This window comes from Heterodontus francisci, chromosome 11 (assembly GCF_036365525.1).
Source record: "Heterodontus francisci isolate sHetFra1 chromosome 11, sHetFra1.hap1, whole genome shotgun sequence".
Taxonomy (NCBI): domain Eukaryota; kingdom Metazoa; phylum Chordata; class Chondrichthyes; order Heterodontiformes; family Heterodontidae; genus Heterodontus; species Heterodontus francisci.
In genome coordinates this window covers 109,170,423-109,190,391 of record NC_090381.1, presented here as the reverse complement: position 1 = coordinate 109,190,391, position 19,969 = coordinate 109,170,423, and the positions used below count along the sequence as shown (strand labels likewise).

Here is a 19,969-nt window from a genome sequence, read left to right as displayed (position 1 = left end):
TGCAATACTTGTAGCAGAACTTGCCTCTAAAGGATTGGCCTTCACAGCCATCAGCAAAGGTGCACCAGGGGAAGACCCCTCACTTAAATGGATTGTTTGCTGCGTGTCCATCATCTTTCATAGAAGGAGGGATGCCAACCAACCACAAAATACAAACCCTCATTGAATAGTTGAGGTAAAGACAATGACCTCTTTTTAAGACAAAAATCATTAAATATTGGAAGGTGACAAAGATGGAAGAAGAAAGAACTTGCATTTATATTGTGCCTTTCGTGACCTCAGGACTACGAGAAAATGACACCAAATTATAGCGTTTTGGAGAGAGAGTTGGGCAGTCTTAGCAAAGTGTGTGTGTTAGCATCCTTCCGTCTACGAAAGATAGACACGCAGCAAACAATCCATTTAGGTCGGGTGTCTTGGTGCATCTTTGTTGATGGCTGTGAAGGCCAATCCTTGAGAGGCAGGTTCTGCCACAAGTGCTGCACGTGATGCTGTGAGTTGTTTTCGGCATTGGTGCCTGTAGCCAAGCTGCTGTAGCAACTGGTCATCATGGTAGTGCACACCAGTCCACAGGATGTGTTGCCATTTCCCTCTTTCAACAGTTAATGACTCCCAAGTGCGATAGTCGATATTTAGGGCCTTAATATCTCACTTGCAAGCATCCTTGAAGTAGAGCTTTGGGTGTCTTAGTGGTCATCTGGCCCCAGCTACCTCACCATACAGAAGGTCCTTGGATATGCCACCGTCTTCCATCTTGCAACATGTCCGATCCGCTGAAGCCGCCTCTGTTTGCTTAGTGCCAACACACTTGGGAGCTCTGCTTTTGAGAGGACTGCTACATTTACAATTTTGTCCTTCCAGGATAAACTCATAATGCACAGCAGACAGTGAAGATGGAAATTATTGATCTGCTTTTCCTGGTGGCTGTAAGTTGCCCATGTTTCACAGCCATACAGCAAGGTGCTGAGAACACAGGCCTTGTAAACCATTAGCTTGGTCACAAGGGTCAGGTTGGTGTTATCCCATGCGTGTTGCGTGAGTCTTCCAAAGGTGGGAGCTGCTTTCCCTGTGCATGTATCAAGCTCTGGATCAAGGGCCAGATAGCAAAGTGATGCCCAGATATGATGGATTGAGGTTCTCCTTCTATACTCGGTATGGTTCCATGGATCAGGATAATGTAATTGTCAGCTTGACGTGATTTCTGACTCCAGGGCTTGTCGTGTCACCATAGAGATGTGATAAATACAAGAGATGAATTGTACCACTTTGTCTATTACAGCAAAGGTGCCAAACCGCAATCAGAATTTATGATCTGTTTTCCAACATTAAAAGTGCGATATAAATGCAAGTTATCTCTGGGACATACCTACTGCAGGAAGGCACTGTACAGACCATCCTAGCAACTGGTATCCAGAGCAAGTTCCAACACAGCACCCCCTTGAGTATAGAATTTTAAATTGTTTGTTTTCCTGTTGTGTGAGCCCCTTGTACCAGCTACCTGCTCCCAGTTATGTCTGATGCCATTGGCCAGCAAATGGTGCATATGAGGGATGCAAGTCAATTCTTCAGATTTCCCTTTCCAGCTGAGAATAGGAAGTTCCTGTGTGGGAAATACAGTTTAGAAACATTTATAATTGCAAACGTGTGCCAAATCAGCAAAAATGTTAAATCGGTACTCATTTACACTCGAGGCAGTACAAATTAAATATAAAAGGGATTAAATCCTGGGTTTCTCACATTTGAAGGACGCAAATGTGTTGTTTTTACTACTCTAATATGTTTGCCTCAGCCTGCAGAAGATTGTCCTATCCCCCTCCCTTTGGGGTAAAAATTATTTTGTTTACTGTGTGTAACTTAAAAGATTGTGGGTATTTTATCTGGTATTCCTCGCAAAATCATAAATATTCCTCATAGAAAATGTTTAAGATTTCATTAGGAATATTAAATAGAAGAAATCTTTGCAAATGAATTTACAATATTGCCACACATAATGAGTATTGGAAGTTTTACATCCTTCCCCCACCGCCCCCCCACCCAACCGCCATCTGTTACACAGCTTCATCACATTGCATGCTATGTATGTTTCACACTTGCTGAATCACAGCCCCGAAATTCAATGATTGTGTTGCACCCTCCTCCAAAATCTTGGAGTAGGATGTGCTAAACTATATTGTGCAAATTAGAAATGAAGTGGGCTTAGCTCCTGATTTTTTAATATGGGAGCTAGCCAGACAAGGAAGAAGTTACAGACCTAGTTGTGCTCCCCTGTGGCATGGTATATTGGCCCCTTTACCACCACATCGTCACACTAGGTTGTCGTGTTGAAAGTTTATATATAATTGATAGGATATGATGCTGACTGGATTTTCATCTCCACAGTGTTTCCCTGTATACCAGAAAGACCGGGCATGCCCTGTCCTGGGGAAGACAGTAAGTGTTTCTCATTTTCCTTTTTGTTTTGGACTGCTTTCTCTGGTATGTATTTACACCATTAATTCATAAAATCAGTTATTAGCAAACATTGAATATTGAGTGCCCTTTTCACCCTTTAAAGTGTGTTTGTACTTCCTATTTCTCCTCTATTATCCTCCCCTCCTAAAGATACTGACTCACACTGTGGTATAGTTTCACAGGTGTCATCCTAGACAGCCAATATGGACAGGTTACTGAATTGTGGGAGGCATCACAATCAAGCCTGGTCCTGACCTCTCAGTATGTCACCAGTTAGCAGAAACCTGTGGTTAAATTCTTCCCTCTACCCTTTCCACGGACATTTAAGACCAATTGCATTGTTCCCTATCGCTCCCGCAGCTTAGATCAAGGATCATATCTGGGCTCATTTCTATGCATTTTTATAGGGTATAAGTATTATAAAACCTGTCATCTTTCAAATTGTGAATATTGACTAATCTGCATGAAAAATTTGTATTACGTCTTGACCTAGAGAAATTGATGAAGAAATTGGAAACTAGTTTTTTCTTGATGTGTACAAATGCTAGTCTGCCTCAGGAGTGTAATGTTTGCACTTCACCAGGCAAACAAGCAAAAAACACCTTTTCTCACATCAGATTGATGTTTCATTCTGACCTGTAGGGTTTTTAAAAAACAAAATGGTTAAATTTGTATAATATTAGAATGTGAACTTTAACAGATCTTGATGAATTTTCTTTTCCTACATTTCTGATACCATCGTTAATATAGCAGATGAAGGAATTGCATTTAAATTTATTAACAGTTCATACACATACTACAAACTACTGCTTTCAGTGTATTTATCTAAGTAGGTAGATATTAATGTGACTCATTTTGATTAGAATGTGACAGCTCACGTGTGTTTAAAAGGCTGTATCACTTTTTTTTGTTAATTATATGACTATGAGCTGCAGTAACTTTGTTCTTGTAGTCCTTGGTAGTTCTACAGAAATTTGATAATTTTGCTTCAGTAGCCGTTAAGGCTTTAAATGGTTGCCAAGACCATTCAGCCCATCTGAACTTATCCATCCAGGAAGAATTGCATTACTCCTATTGTAATACCCATTTATATCTTAAATGATCGCAAGGCTGTAGCATTCATTATATTTCCCAGAACCCCATTCCAAGTTTTGTCTACTCTGAATGTAAAGACTTGCAGGTTGGTAGGTAAATTGGCCATTATAAAAAATTGTCACTAGTATAGGTAGGTGGTAGGGAAATACAGGGGCAGGTGGGGATGTTTGGTAGGAATATGGGATTAGTGTAGGATTAGTATAAATGGGTGGTTGATGGTCGGCACAGACTCGGTGGGCCGAAGGGCCTGTTTCAGTGCTGTATCTCTAATCTAAAGAGCTACTCTTGAATATTTATTCTAAATTTGACTTTTGCTGTGTTGACTCTCTTTTCCCATGTCCTGCTTTCATGATCTGAAATATTGCTCAGGATTTACCTTCTTGCATCATTTACTTTTGACAGACATAACCTCTATAAGGTTTCCTGTCAGTCGTCTTCTGCTATGGCTGAAAAGTCCAAGTTCCATTTTCCTGATAACTCCATCCTCCGCTATGATATGGTTTTGGGCAGGGAACAAAAATGCAAACTGGGTGTTGGAACGGGACCTGTTTAGTCCTGTGATCCTGTAAACTGAACGATCTATTCTGATTCCAGCATTTTTGCATTTTGAAATATTGTGTTACCTTTCTGGGAAGTAGGTTAATGATCAGACAGCTTAATTTGCTCTTGTGACTAGAATGTAACCATGTTTCCAGTTTTTTCTTTAAGTTTGTATATCATTTTTTCAGAGTCCATTTACAGACGGGGTGCTCGACGCTGGAGAAAGCTGTACTGTGTAAATGGACATACTTTCCAAGCCAAAAGATTCAACAGAGTGAGAACAACTGTTAGCTAGTTTTTTTTTTTAGCAATGTGTTCATCAAGGTCAGTGCTAGGGAAAGCAAAATTTTTTACCCACTTGACACCCATATCATCTTCAGGTGCTCACAAATGAGGTATAACCTGGAATAAAACTGGTTCTGTGAATTTGCCATGCGATTAAGGGAGTTGGGTTTATCAGCAGTAAATGCTAGGTGCCAATTGCAAGCAATCACAAACTCTTGGAATCATTCTTGAAACAGCACATATATATATAAAAGCTAAGACTACTGGGTTCAATAGTGGAGGGCTGTCTAAACGGATTATTTGATCAAAGTACTTCCGCCTGCCCCCTTCCCCATGACAGATGGTATTACCATAATTCTTAATTGGCTGATTCTGACTCTGTCCAAATCCTTGTTTGGATTTGTATAGGGTTGTGGTTAAGTCCTTCTCAATGAACTCTTCATAGTTTATATCATAACCACTTGCAGAAATGGCCTCCCTCGCCCTCACTTTCTTTTGAAAAATAAATAGGCAAAGCAAGTCAGTATGATCAGTAAGTTTGCAGACGATACGAAAATTGGTAGTGTTGTAAATAGTGAGGAGGAAGGCCTTAGATTACAGGACGATGTAGATGGGCTGGTAAGATGAGCGGAGCTGTGGCAAATGGAGTTTAATCCTGAGAAGTATGAGGTGATGCACTTTGGGAGGACTAACAAGGCAAGAGAATATACAATGGATGGTAGGACCCTAGGGAGTACAGAAGGCCAGAGGGATCTTGGGGTGCTTGTCCATAGATCACTGAAGGCAGCAACACAGATAGATAAACTGGTTAGGAAGACGTACGGGATACTTGCCGAGGCATGGAATATAAGAGCAGGGAGGTTATGATGGTGCTGTATAAAACGCTGGTTAGGCCGCAGCTGGAGTACTGTGTACAGTTCTGTAGGAAGGATGTGATTGCAATGGAGAGGGTGCAGAGGAGATTCACCAGGATGTTGCCTGGGCTGGAGCATTTCAGCTATGAAGAGAGACTGGATAGGCTGGGGTTATTTTCCTTGGAGCGGAGAAGGTTGAGGGGGGTCCTTATTGAGGTATGCAAAATTCTGAGGGGCATTGATAGGATAGATAGGAAGAACCATTTTCCCTTAGCGGCGAGGTCAATAACTAGGGGGCATAGATTTAAGGTAAGCGCGTTGGGCCGAAGGGCCTGTTTCTGTGCTGTAAAACTCTATGACTAGGTTTCCAGGAGTGCAGGAAATTTCTACGTTAATGCACACGGATTGCTGTACATGTTGCCACCGCTATGAAGGAAAAGTAGTTCCCGAGAGCAGAATGGAAGGCTGAGACGCAAGAAAGCACTTGAGAGACTTGAATTAGGAGGGGAATGGGACTAGGCCAGGAGCAGGTGGGTGTGCTCCCCAAATGAGTTACATTTCCAACTGTCGCAGTAACTCATGTAAAATCTCTTCCCACTCTCTCTCATTTTCAAGCCCCAGTGACCTAAATTTCTAGTCTTATAAACAATTATATACAATAATTAAGGTCACAGTTTAGAAATTGTTTTGGAGTATGGGCAATAACATTTGTTTTGTGATCTTAAGAAAAAGTTACTGTAACCAAAGTGTTTTGTTTGTGCTGAACAGTAAACCTTTAAGTTTGTTTTCTTGTTCTTTCCTTTATTTTAGCGTGCACACTGTGCATTCTGTACTGATCGGATCTGGGGCCTAGGTCGTCAAGGCTATAAATGCATCAACTGTAAGCTTCTGGTCCATAAGAAATGTCACAAACTAGTTACAATTGAATGTGGACGTCATGCTGTAAGTCTTTTCTGTTCTTTTAAATCTCTTTTAAATTCTGAACTCACATTCTGTCTCTTTAAAGAGGGGAAAGTGGTTCAATTTAAAACATTGGCATTGCCTGGGGTGAGAATTTGTGTTGTAGGCATTAAAGTAATTTTGTTCTGGAAGGGAATTTGTTACTTTCACAAGCTGCTTGACTGGTTTTGTGCACAAGTTTTAGTGGCTGTTTTGAATTTGCCATTACTGACAAGTAGTAACAGATCCCATTGGAGTTTAAGACAAGAAATCCAACTTGAGGAAAAGTACATCAATTCTGTGTTTTTAATATTTGTTGTTAACTTTATGCTATAATTCTTATAACTTCATGATGTAAGATTTTTGTTTAAAGAAATATTCAGGATTGTTGAAATTTTCAAAACATTTCCACAATGTTACTGAGAATTATTTAAGTTTTCAGCTGAGAAAAATGAGTTCACTTTTGGGAACAGACACTGATGGCTTCTGCTGTTGGTGGCAGGGCCTTATTTGGTAGAAATAAGTTATCCAGACATTTTTGGGGAACTTTGATGCTGGGACTGTTCTACACACTAAAAATTAAAAATTTTGTCTGCCACCTGTTGAGGCCCTCTTTATTTTTGAAGTATACATTAGAGTCATAGAGGGAAACAGCACTGAAACAGACCCTTCGGCCCACCGAGTCTGTGCCGACCATCAACCACCCATTTATACTAATCCTACATTAATCCCATTTCCCTCTCACATTCCCACCTTCCCTCAATTCTCCTACCACCTACCTACGCTAGGGGCAATTTACAATGGCCAATTTACCTATCAACCCGCAAGTCTTTGGCATATGGGAGGAAACCGGGGCACCCAGAGGGAACCCACTCAGGTCACAGGGAGAACTTGCAAACTCCACACAGGCAGTACCCAGAACCGAACCCAGGTCGCTGGAGCTGTGAGGCTGCGGTGCTAGCCGCTGTGCCGCCCTCATTGATCCTGTATAAATGAGGAGGCGCCAATTGATTTGAGAGGATCAAATATTCATTTGTGGGGAATATTGAAAATGCACAGCAGTTCTGAATGAGACATCAGTTCTGACAAAGAGCCTTATGCAGAGGAAAGGTTACGTCCATAAACTGTACCTACCTTTCTCATTCCGATTCTGACCGATCTGGTGTGTGTTTGTAGTTTTTCTTTTGTATCTCTGATGTATTCATTTTTCTCTAGGCTTCACCCTCAAACTGTTATTACTTGCTAATGCCTCACAGTTTCGAGTGGGAGAAAATGGTTTCAACATAGATATAGCAGCTACCAGTGTCAATTTTTCTTGTAAAGATAGTTTAATGACTGGTATTGGTTAATGGAAGGCAATTATGAATATAGTAAAAAGTTGAGGCTCCAGTACAGATCCCTGAGGGGCACCACTAGTCATATCCTGCCAATTTGAGCACATACCCATTATCTGTACTGTCTGTCTCCTACGTCCTAACTATTCCCTATCTGAACTAGTCGGTTGCTTTCAGGTCCATGCATTTTTGTTAACAATCTTGTGTAGAACCTTGTTGAATGACATCTAAAATTCCATATAAATAACATCCCTTATCTACCATGTTAATTACCTCCTTAAAAATGTAATTAGGTTCATGAGACATGACTTGCCGATTACTGATCAAGCTGGCCGAGTCCTAAAGAACCTAACTGCTGGACTGGGTCAGTGGCAGGTGGTGATGGAACCAACAAGAGGGAAAAACATACTTGACCTCGTCGTCAGCAATCTGCCTGTCGCAGATGTATCTGTCCATGACAGTATTGATAGGAGTGACCGTTGCACAGTCCTTGTGGGAGACCAAATCCTGTCTTCACATCGAGGATACCCTCCACTGTGTTGTGTGGCACTATCACTATGCTAAATGGGATAGACTTCGAACAGATCTTGCAATGCAAAACTAGGCATCCATGAGGCGCTGTGGGCCATCAGCAGCAGCAGAATTGTACTCAATCTGTAACCTTATGCCACGGCATATACCCCACTCTACCATTACCATCAAGCCAGGGGATCAACCTTGGTTCAAGGAAGAGTGCAGGAGGGCATGCCAGGAGCAGCATCAGGCATACCTCAAAATGAGGTGTCAACCTGGTGAAGCTGCAACCCAGGGCTACTTGCATGCCAAACAGCGTAAGCAGCATGCGATAGAGAGAGCTCAGCGATCCCACAACCAACGGATCAGATCTAAGCTCTGTAGTCTGCCACATCCAGCCGTGAATGGTGGTGCACAATTAAACAACTAACAGGAGGAGGTGGCTCCACAAATATCCATATCCCTATCTTCAATGATGGGAGAGCCCAGCACATCCGTGCAAAAGATGAGGCTGAAGCATTTGCAACAATCTTCAGCCAGGAGTGCCGAATGGATGATATATCTCTGCCTCCTCCTGAAGTCCCCAGCATCACAGATGCCAGTCTTCAGCCAATTCAGTTCATTCCGCGTGATATCAAGAAACGACTGAAGGCACTGGATACTGCAAAGGCTATGGGCCATGTCAACATTCTGGCAACAGTACTGAAGACTTGTGCTCCAGAACTTGCCTCTCCCCTAGCCAAGCTGTCCCAGTACAGCTACAACACTGGCATCTACCTGGCAATGTGGAAAATTGCCCAGGTGTGTCCTGTACACAAAAAGCAGGACAAGTCCAACCCGGCCAATTACCATCCCATCAGTCTACTCTCATCAGTAAAGTGATGGAAGGTATCCTAGACAGTGCTATCAAGCTGCACTTGCTTAGCAATAATCTGCTCAGTGACTCTCAGTTTGGATTCTGCCAGGGCCATTCAGCTCCTGACCTCATTACAGCCTTGGTTCAACCATGGACAAAGGAGCTGAACTCCAGAGATGAGGTGAGTGTGACTGCCCTTGACAAGGCAGCAATTGACCGAGTATGGCATCAAGGAGCTCTAGCAAAACTGGAGTCAATGGGAATTGGAGGAAAACACTCGGCTGGTTGGAGTCATACCTAGCGCAAAGGAAGATGGTTGTGGTTGTTGGAGGTCAATCATCTCAGCTGCAGGACATCACTGCAGGAGTTCCTCAGGGTCGTGTCCTAGGCCCAACCATCTCTGGCTGCTTCATCAATGACCTTCCTTCAATCATAAAGTCAGAAGTGGGGATGTTCGCTGATGATTTACACAATGTTCAGCACCATTCGCGACTCCTCACTGAAGCAGTCTATGTAGAAATGCAGCAAGACCTGGACAATATCCAGGCTTGGGCTGATATGTGGCAAGTAAAATCCGTGCCACACAAGTGCCAAGCAATGACCATTTCAAACGAGAGAATCTAACCATCTCCCCATGCAATGACATTACAATCACTGAATCCCCCACTATCAACATCCTGGGGGGTTACCATTGAGAAGAAATTGAACTGGAGTAGCCACATAAATACAAGAGCAGGTCAGAGGCTGCAAATTCTGCGGCGAGTAACTCACCTTCTGACTCCCCAAAGCCTGTCCACCATCTACAGGTACAAGTTAGGAATGTGATGGAATACTCTCCACTTGCCTGGATGGGCGCAGCTCCAACAACACTCAAGAAGCTCGACACCATCTAGGACAAAGCAGCTCACTTGATTGGCACCCCATCCACAAACATTCACTCCCATCACCACTGATACACAGTGGCAGCAGTGTGTACCATATACAAGATGCACTGCAGCAATGCACCAAAGCTGCTTAAACAGTACCTTTCTAAACCTGTGACCTCTACCACCTAGAAGGACAAGGGCAGCAGTTGCATGGGAACACCACCACCTGCATGTTTCCCTCCCATGTCACAGATCATCCTGATTTGAAACTATATCGCCGTTCCTTCACTGTCGCTGTGTCAAAATCCTGGAACTCCCTTCCTAACAGCATTGTGGGTGTACCTACCCCCATGTGGACTCCAGCAGTTCAAGAAGGTGGCTCATCACCACCTTCTCATGGGAGTTAGGATTGGGCAATAAATGCTGGCATAGCCAGCGATGCCCACATCCCATGAATGAATAAAACATTTTTTAGAAGCTCCATTTCGGCTCTCTCTGATCGGCTTATATTTGTCCAAATGCTCAGTTACTGTGTTACTAATAACCGATTCTAGTAACTTCTCCACAACTGACTTTGTCTAATAGGCCTATAATTTGCTAGTTTTTCTCTCCTACTCTTAAATAATGGAGTGACTTTGGTAATTTTCCAGCCGAAGGGGGTAGTTTTGGTAAATCAGGACTAGTACCTCAATAATTTCTTCGCCTACTTTTAATACTCCAGGGTGGAAATCATCAGGTCCATTGTCTATCTTTGATCTCATTAGTTTCTCCCTCACTTTTTTTTTTACTCACATTGAATCCAGTTAGTTCCATCCCATGGTTTATTTTTGGTTTTCCTTGTATCACTGGACCTTTATCCTCATCCTCTTCCTGTGAAGGCCAATGCAAAGTAGCAATTTAGTAAGTCTGCCATTTCCTGATTTTCAATTGCAATATCACCTGCATCTGTTATTAAAGGGTCCTCAGTACTCTTCACCACCCTCTTTCTTTTAGTATATTTTTTAAAACATTTCATGCTTTCCTTGATATCTCTCAAAAGTCTTTTCTTGCGTTCCCTTTTGCAGTTCTAACTGTTTTTGTATCACTTTACTATTCTTTATATCTCTCCCAGTCCATGTGATCTCTACTGTTCTTTTTGTAAGCCTTTTCTTTTTGGTTTTTACTGTATCTTATTTCCCTTGTTCATGAAAGTTGTCTAATTACACAAGTAGAGCCCTTGCCTGTAAAGGGTATCTACAGGTCTTGTAATTTACGAAATATTTTTCTGAACGCCTCACACTGTTTGTAGTTTATCCTATTATTGAATTCTACCATATGGTCACTGTTAGCTAAATGTTCCCTTACCAATAGTTTTTTGACTAATTTAGGCTCATTACTCATTAAATCTAATATGGGCTATTTTCTTTTTGGGTGAACAACATATTGTTCCAGAAAACTGTCTCAAATGCACTCAGAAAATTTGCTGTCTTTGTTCAGTGTATTACTGTGCCATGCAAATCAGAAAAGTCACTAAAGTTAGTGTGCAGGTCATAAACAATAAGCATACTACCCTTAATCAGTGACCCCCGAACTCGTGACGAGAAAAATCAGTGAAGGATCTTGATTATTCTCTTGACCTGGCACCCCGTTGCACATTCCACAGATGTTGGGTTAGGAGAGGATTAGGCTTGTCTGGGAGACGTTCCCCATCCCTCACACTAAGTTGAACATTCAGCATCTCTGCTGAAATGAAAAATAAATGCGCTGCAGGGTTGCTGCTACATTTGAAACTGCATCTAATATGCCATTGCGTCCAGGAAAGGAAAAAAAACTGGAGGAGAAACAAGTGCAAAACATGCCAATACCTTATTACACTTTTGAGGGATATGCAATGCTTTAATTTCAGAAAAATGTCAAATCCTTGTGGAATTCCTAAAGTTACAGATCTAAAGAAAACACTGAAAATTAAGGCTGTTATCCATCTGACAAGGTGGTCAGGATTTTAGCTTCAGCATGCCTGGCGCATGCCCTGTGTATTGAGAAATTAAAAATTGGAAAATTGTGTTCCGGGGGTACTCCGTTTTCCAGTATGCTCTTTCAGTGTACACCAATGGCACTAAGCAGAAATTTCTAGTCTAAATGTTTAAAACAAGCAGCATCCGGTTTTGTCACTATGCATATTTGGTATTAGGATACTGACTGGAAATTTCTCCGCCCTCTATGACTGTCAATGACAGAGCAATAACTGCTAGTTTTAATCCCAGTGTTATATAATTTAAATGTTCACTTCAAAAATGGCCGTGCTCAGAAGGACAAACTTTGTAGTTGTACTGCTGGAGGTATACAAATTTTTGCCTGCTCATATAATTCACCAAAATCCTAGTGACAACACTAGTGTCATCTGAGACACTTTGTTTCTGCTTAAAAAGGGAATGTTTATGTTCTATTCATTAAATGTTCTCTATCTTACAGATCAGCACACATCCTCATCATTATCCTTGGGGAAGCGGCGATCAGGTGTGAGAGTGAATCTTAGTCAGTTTGATAACGTTGCTAAATTATCTTATTGCATTTTAATTGCCTATAACTTATATTTGATTACTGCTTCACAGCTGAGTATCTTACATTTGTACTTTGATTTAGGAACATATGATTCCGGGTGCGGAGAATGCAGAAAACATTGCACCAGGTAAGGAGGATCTGTATTTTTAACTGTAAATATTCTACACACCTAATCTTGTCCTTTTGAATCTAGTGGATGAGTTGATAGAAATATTGGTAGTATGAAACTTTTATGGTGAGTCATTTGCTTCCTCCAACTTTCTCCCCTCCTTCCGTGACGGCTCATACTGGGACGCAGATGGCAGCCCTTTTGTACCTCATCCAAGATCATTGTTTGTGTGAGCCAGAAAAATGAGTGCCAGCAGGCTGCATGATGATGCAGGGGCTTCATAAGTGAGCTCAATCCTGTTCTCACCTGAAATCCACACTTTGCAGCATGGGTTATTGCATAGCAGTCGGGAGTAGAACACTTGAATGGATTTCTCCTCCTACCTCACCCTTCCCCTTCCTTTACAGAGCCCAGGCTATTGAGGCTGACTCAGTGTAAATTATACTGAATCTGTGATCTTTTTGGTGTGCATAACTCACTATTGCAGTGGGCAATTTAGTTACTGAGTCAGCGGAGGGAAACTGTATGGCAGACATCATTTTCCTGACCATTCATGTCTGTCCTTAACAGCAGAACGGAAGCAGAGTGAACTATATAATGTGTGTGTGTGTGTGTACATGCGCGTGTGCGTGTAAATCTTAGGGTGCTTACCTCCTGTCCACAAACCTTATTTTGTTTTATCATATTACTTGTCCGTCGGTATTTGCCATTGTAAATTGCGATGTCAACATTTCCCATTCCATTTTGCAATGCCAACTATCACAATCTAGTTGCACACATTGGTGCACTAAGTGCCACTTTGGAATGGATTCCCAACTCTGTCTTCCATTTTCTTTTTTGACCTCTTTCCCACTTCCACTTGGGCTTGAACTACTTTGCACTGCTGCACACTGCCCTCGAATTGACTGCCACTCTCAAGACTGTGGCAGGCTGAATCTATTTCTTCCCCCTGCTCTTCTATCATTCTGCCATCTCAATTTCTCCTTTGCCATGGTCCACCCCATTCACCACTGGGATACCATCCCAGAAACCTTGGTAGAAGAAGAGTAGAAGCAGCTTTGAAGAAGGAAATGGATAAATATTTGAAAAACTGGGGGGGAAAATGGGAAATGGGCAAGGGAATGTAACTAAATGAATAGTTTTTTCAGAGAGCTGCTAGAAGGTATGATAGGCCAAATGGTCTACTACCGTGTTGTAAAAAGCTATGATTCTGTTTACTTAACTCAGCACCGTTGGGGCGCAACATCTGCTGATCAGTATACTTTGTGGCAGTCAAACCTCGGGGTTTGAATCTGTGATTTTTTTTTTTTTGGTTCTGATTTTGTATGAAGGAGCAATCTGACTTCACATTGATGATGCATTCGCAATCTGGCCTTCTGGTTTGCTGGAAAACCAAAGCCCACATACAGTCATTTGAAACTATTTTTAAAAAAAATCTCACTGGTAAAATGGGTGCTGACAGCAGGGATTCAGAAGAATAAAGGTCAGTGAAAATTGGGCAGTGGGGGAAGGTTTGAATAGGTACAGAGTATATCACTTAAATGTTTATAATTAAAATTGGAAGTATGGGGAGAAATTGCAGTTGGATGAGTGAAACTTTAAATGTTTACATGTTTTACTTTTCTGTTTGTTTTTAATGTTACAAGATGGATCATGCTGAATGGACCAGTTCATCTTTTGTGCAAAATGCATTTTTCCCCACACGATACTTCATTATAACAATTCTTAACTCTAAAGTCCAACCAAGAGTTAAATATTGCTCTCATTTCTGGGGAGACACTTCTAGTACCTCTTTTGTACTGCAGATTAAACCTGGGCAATCCTCTAGGCTTCAATCTCTATCTCAGAAATTCCTTTTTATTCTTATTGCATTGATGCTCCTATGGGTGGTGCTTCTCTGAGCTTGTTTCTTCTGAACTCCAACTATGTCAACCTACGACCTGTTAACAAAAACAAGAAATGCTGGAATCACTCAGCAGGTCTGGCAGCATCTGTGGAAAGAGAAGCAGAGTTAACGTTTCTGGTCAGCGACCCTTCTTCGGAACTGTTAATCCTCCCTGTATCTCACTATGTTGCAACTGGGACTTATTGCCAATTTCTCCTAACTGATTTTTCCTGGAACCTTCAAGATATAACCTTTTAAGTGTGCTTCCCTTAGTCTTCTGTTTTTCCTAAGCTTTGCATCACATAATCACCACTTCTTCATCAATATCAAATCTCTCTCTCTTTTTCTAACTTTGCTAATCTGCACTATGGTGCTTCACTTTGGTGTCTCAATTAGGGAAAAAGTTGTGTTCGCCCCATACTGGTACAGATTTATGAATAGTTGACTTCATTCATTGATTTTTTTTTTGCTCAAACTAGCTGATGCATTCCCCTTTCCTCTTCATTACCGGCTGTGTGCCCTCTACCCAATCTTTAGTCTGTGAACTTTTTGTTCTCCAAATAAGATGACCACCTGTACAAAGAATCAGGGACCCTATTGAGATAAAGCGGAAACTGCTTACACTGGAAGTCTGAAGTAAAGCAGAAAATGTTTAAGTAAGGCATTGAGTGACAATGGATAAAGTAGCATTTCATGATCTTTTATAGTTTTTTAAAAAGCTAAATGCGTTTCAAATGGTGTGGTTTTGTTGATTGGCAAATTTATGCTCAGTGTAATCTACTGTCCTCTCAAGTTTGCTAAATTGTCTGCTTTTCACCACTTATGGAGGCCGCACCACTGCCTTTTTTGTGTCAGTCTTTTGGTGGTCATCAGTTTGGAGACTTGACACTAGATGAGGATGTGAGGAAGATTGTTTTGTTAAATTTTTAGTGAGATATTTCCTAGTTCTACTGTTAAGTTATTCTTTGAAATTCTGGGACAGTTGCAAAGATGCAGCGACTGCAATGTATTACAGTCCCTACCAATTACAATGCCCATGTTTATAACGGGCAGTTACTAATATTGGCTAAAAAGCGATAACTATCCATTTGTATTAATGTTAATTTCAAAGTTAGTGGTTATTGGGTGTTAAATGCTCTGTTTATTTTGGGCAGACTGGCCTTTGCAGTGAATTTGTGCTTTTAGTCCATCAGCTTAAATGAAATAGATTAAATCACTTGTTGAATCATTGCTGTTTGTACTGAATTTAATAGCATCCAAATGTGTAGTCATCTGAAATAAATGCCCATCTGTTCTCTTTTAGGTAGTGGCAGACCTGCTGTGTTCTTTCAGCATTCTTGTTTTTTTATTGATGTTTCACTTATCTTTATCACCTGCTTCAGTGTGAATTTTAACTGTCCTCTCTGAGGAATAGTGATGTATCCGCTCTCCTATAAATGGATTTTTTTTATAAATAAGCAATATGTTTCAAGTCCATTATTTCTGAGATTAGAAGTCATATTTGACTAAACTTTCGGGCACCCTCACCAATTCTCTTCATGTCTTTCATTTTCTCAACTTCTGTATACAGTCAGTTCCTCTTAAAATGAGTGAGGTGGTTGTTTTTAGCAATTGTTCATCCTAGGACACCATTCTATTGTACCCTCTCTGCCAACTGTAATTGCAATGATCTTTTACACAGCTGCATTTTACAGGCCATCACGAATAGCAGGTAAATTGGATTCACATGAAGACGCCTGCTATAAGCAGTAGGGCTGTATTTTTTATGTATCCTCATAGAAGTTTTTCCTAACCTTCAGTGCAACTCTGAGCAATCTCTACAAGAAAGAATTGAATGTTAATGAGGAATAAAAATCTTTTTTCCAGAAGTTTGATACCTTATAAATAACAAGTCTGTTGAAATCCTAACTAATCACGTATCTCACTCCATCCTATCTGCAGTTATTCCATACAAATCTTCCAGCCAAGAAAACCTCGATCATGTTGGCGAGGAGAAGGAGGTACAGACCCAATGTTTATGCGTTTGTTGGTGTTTAACTTTCTGAAATATTATAACATGTTAAGAGCTGCAACTTTGTTAAAGAGGGAGTGTAACTTTCAGGTTCCCTTTGAGAGAGTGAATATCAGCATCACTGTCCATATGGGGCAGGGGAATGGTGGTAAACATCAAATGGTTGCAAAGAACTTTGCCTGGTGTTGAATGTCTTTTTCTTGCATCTATTCTACAGCTTTATCAAATATTTTTGTTTAAACTCTAAGTGGAGGAATGCCGTGCAGTTAGTGACTTCAGGAAGTTAGTGAAGCTGACTGAAGGTTAGGGGGAGATTTGAAAGGGGTGCTCAAAATTATGAGGGGTTGTGATAGAAGATTGAATCCTAGAATGACTCAGTCCAGTGTGCCTGAGTTGGCTCTTTAGCACAGCTATCCAACTAGTACTACTTCCTCACTCTTTTCCCTATAACCCTCCAAACTTCTTTCCTTTCAATTATTTATTCAATTCCCTTTTGAAAGTTACTAATGAATCTGCTTCCACCACCCTTTCAGACAGTGCATTCCCAATCATAAAAAAAAAAGCTTCCTCATGTTGCTCTGGTTCTTGTGCCATTCACCTTAAATCTGTGTCCTCTGACCCTTCTGCCACTGGAAATGGTTTTTCCTCATTAACTTTGTCAAAACCCTTCATGATTTTGAGCTGCTCTTTCAGATCTCCTTTTAACCTTCCCTGCTGTAAGGAGAACAACCCCAGCTTCTCTACTCCCTCAACATAGCTGAAGTAGATGGGAAGAAACTGCTTCCGCTGGCAGAAGGTTCGGTAACCAGAGGGATACAGGTTTAAGATATTAGGCAAAAAACCCAGGGGGAATGAGTTTTTTTAATATTGCAAGTAGTCATGATCTGGAATGCACTACTGGAAAAGGTGGTTGAAGCAGATTCTGTAGGAACTTACAAAAGGGAATTAAATACTTGAAAAGGAGAACTTTGCAGGGTTATGGGCTAATGGTCGGTGAGTGGGAATAATTGGTTAGGTTTTCGAAAGGGCTGGCACAGACATGATGGGCCGATTGTGCTGCATGATTTTATGACTGTTATGGAGCTGAATTGTTATTTGTAGAGAGATACAGTTGTAAACTCAGAACCAACCCTGTATGTTCAGCTCCTTCACCATGTCAACCAGGTTCAATACCTCTGACAATGCCATTAGTACTTGCTGTTAAAGCAGAAATATTTCAAAAATGAGTTGAACAAAAGAATCTTAATAAATAATTTTTTTGGTGATGTTACTCCTCCTTTCGTAAAGAAAAAAGGACAATGGTCCATACAGCAACAACAACTTGCATTCATATAGTGTTTTTAATGTTGTAAAATGTCTCAGAGCGTTTCACAGAAGCATTATCAAACATTTTCTCAGGATGTCCCAAAGCATTCTACAGCAACAACTTTTATTTTAAAATAAAAATTTAATTTTTTGTCAGTCAGAAGTTTTTTCTAAAATTTTCAAGTAAAGGTTATGAAGAATTTTAATAAAGTAAAGAGTGCCAGATTGATGAAATTGTTAACAAGACAGCACAAATTGAGCTAATTGATAAAATGAATTGGAGAATATTTTAAAAATAAGGGTAAAGTTTCTATATAATAGAAATGCATGAAATAGGGTATTGCTTGGATCATTATGTTTACAGCAGGTATGTATTTCCCCAGAAATAAAAACAAGAAATGCTGGAACCACTCAGCAGGTCTGGCAGCATCTGTGGAAAGAGAAGCAGAGTTAACGTTTCGGGTCAGTGACCAGACTCCTTTCTGCTCCAATGCAGCAACATTAACAGTCAGAATTTGAGAATTCTCAGTTACCATGTCAAATGTAGATTCGCCAAAGCAGTTGCGTTGGATCAGACTGGACTTAATTTAATTTTAAACAGTCAAGCTATAGTCTAATAAAGTTTAAAGACTGTGTTTCTGTTGATTAGTGGGCTGGTAGATATGTTAAGTTGTCTTGTTGAGGGCTGTTAGTGTTCAGAATGCACATTGCAAATGTAGATGAGGCTCTCTGCAAAAGAGGCTGTTGAATTGACCTACTGCCTCCAAATTATTCGGATCATTGCTCAGATCCATGATTTTGCTGCATTTAGGAGCAAGCTAATATTGAACTGTGCTGTTTTTCCTGAAAGGCCATGAGCAGCAGGGAAAGTGGAAAAGCTCCCTCCAGTTTAGGTGTTCCAGATTTCGATCTAATCCGTGTCATTGGGAGAGGCAGCTATGCCAAAGTCCTCCTCGTCCGACTGAAAAAGACAGAACGCATATATGCAATGAAAGTTGTGAAGAAGGAACTGGTTAACGATGATGAGGTGAGAACCATGTACATAGAACATAGAACAGTTCAGCACAGTACAGGCCCTTCGGCCCACGATGTTGTGCCGAACCTTTAACCTACTCTAAGATCAAACTAACTACCTACCCTTCATTCTACTATCATCCATGTACCTATCCAAGAGTCGCTTAAATGCCCCTAATGTATCTGCTTCTACTACTACCGCTGGCAGCGCATTCCACGCACCCACCACTCTCTGTGTAAAGAACCTACCTCTGACATCTCCCCGAAACCTTCCTCCAATCACCTTAAAATTATGCCCCCTGGTGATAGCCCTTTCCACCCTGGGAAAAAGTCTCTGGCTATCCACTCTATCTATGCCTCTCATCATCTTGTACACCTCTATCAAGTCACCTCTCATCCTTCTTCGCTCCAATGAGAAAAGCCCCAGCTCCCTCAATCTTTCTTCGTAAGACATGTCCTCCAGTCCAGGCTGCATCCTGGTAAATCTCCTCTGCACCCTCTCTAAAGCTTCCACATCCTTCCTATAATGAGGCGACCAGAACTGAACACAATATTCCAAGTGTGGTCGAACCAGGGCCTTATAGCACTGCAGCATAACCTCGCGGCTCTGAAACTCAATCCCCCTGTTAATGAAAGCCAACACACCATACGCCGCCTTAACAACCCTATCAACTTGGGTGGCAACTTTGAGCGATCTATGGACATGGACCCCAAGATCCCTCTGTTCCTCCACACTACCAAGAATCCTGTCTTTAAGCCTGTATTCCGCATTCAAATTCGACCTTCCAAAATGAATCACTTCACACTTTTCCAGGTTGAACTATCTGCCACTTCTCAGCCCAGCTCTGCATCCTGTCAATGTCCCGTTGCAACCTACAACAGCCTTCCACACTATCCACAACTCCAGCAACCTTCGTGTCATCGGCAAACTTGCTAACCCAGCCTTCCACTTCCTCATCCAAGTCATTTATAAAAATCACAAAGAGCAGAGGTCCCAGAACAGATCCCTGCGGCGCAGTGGTTAGCACCGCAGCCTCACAGCTCCAGCGACCCGGGTTCAATTCTGGGTACTGCCTGTGTGGAGTTTGCAAGTTCTCCCTGTATCTGCGTGAGTTTTCTCCGGGTTGTTCTTGTTCCTCACATGAGTGTAGAACGCCTTGGGATTTTCCTTAATCCTACCCGCCAAGACTTTTTCATGTCCTCTTCTAGCTCTCCTAAGTCCATTCTTCAGTTCCTTCCTGGCTACCTTGTAACCCTTCAGAGTCTTGTCTGATCCTTGCTTCCTCAACTTTAAGTAAGCTTCCTTCTTCCTCTTGACTAGCTGCTCCACATCTCTTGTCATCCAAGGTTCCTTCACCCTACCATCCCTTC

At 41.4% G+C, this 19,969-nt stretch overlaps 1 protein-coding gene across 1 annotated transcript in view; it reads left to right on the top strand.

The window, feature by feature from the left end:
• prkci (protein kinase C, iota) overlaps positions 1–19,969 on the top strand; it is a 148,725-nt gene that overhangs the window by 96,290 nt on the left and 32,466 nt on the right. The window contains exons 4-10 of the mRNA XM_068042740.1: positions 2,380–2,430; positions 4,275–4,360; positions 6,036–6,167; positions 12,185–12,229; positions 12,356–12,401; positions 16,210–16,268; positions 18,435–18,611. Coding sequence (XP_067898841.1) covers positions 2,380–2,430; positions 4,275–4,360; positions 6,036–6,167; positions 12,185–12,229; positions 12,356–12,401; positions 16,210–16,268; positions 18,435–18,611 — 596 coding nt within the window. The remainder of the gene's footprint in view (positions 1–2,379; positions 2,431–4,274; positions 4,361–6,035; positions 6,168–12,184; positions 12,230–12,355; positions 12,402–16,209; positions 16,269–18,434; positions 18,612–19,969) is intronic.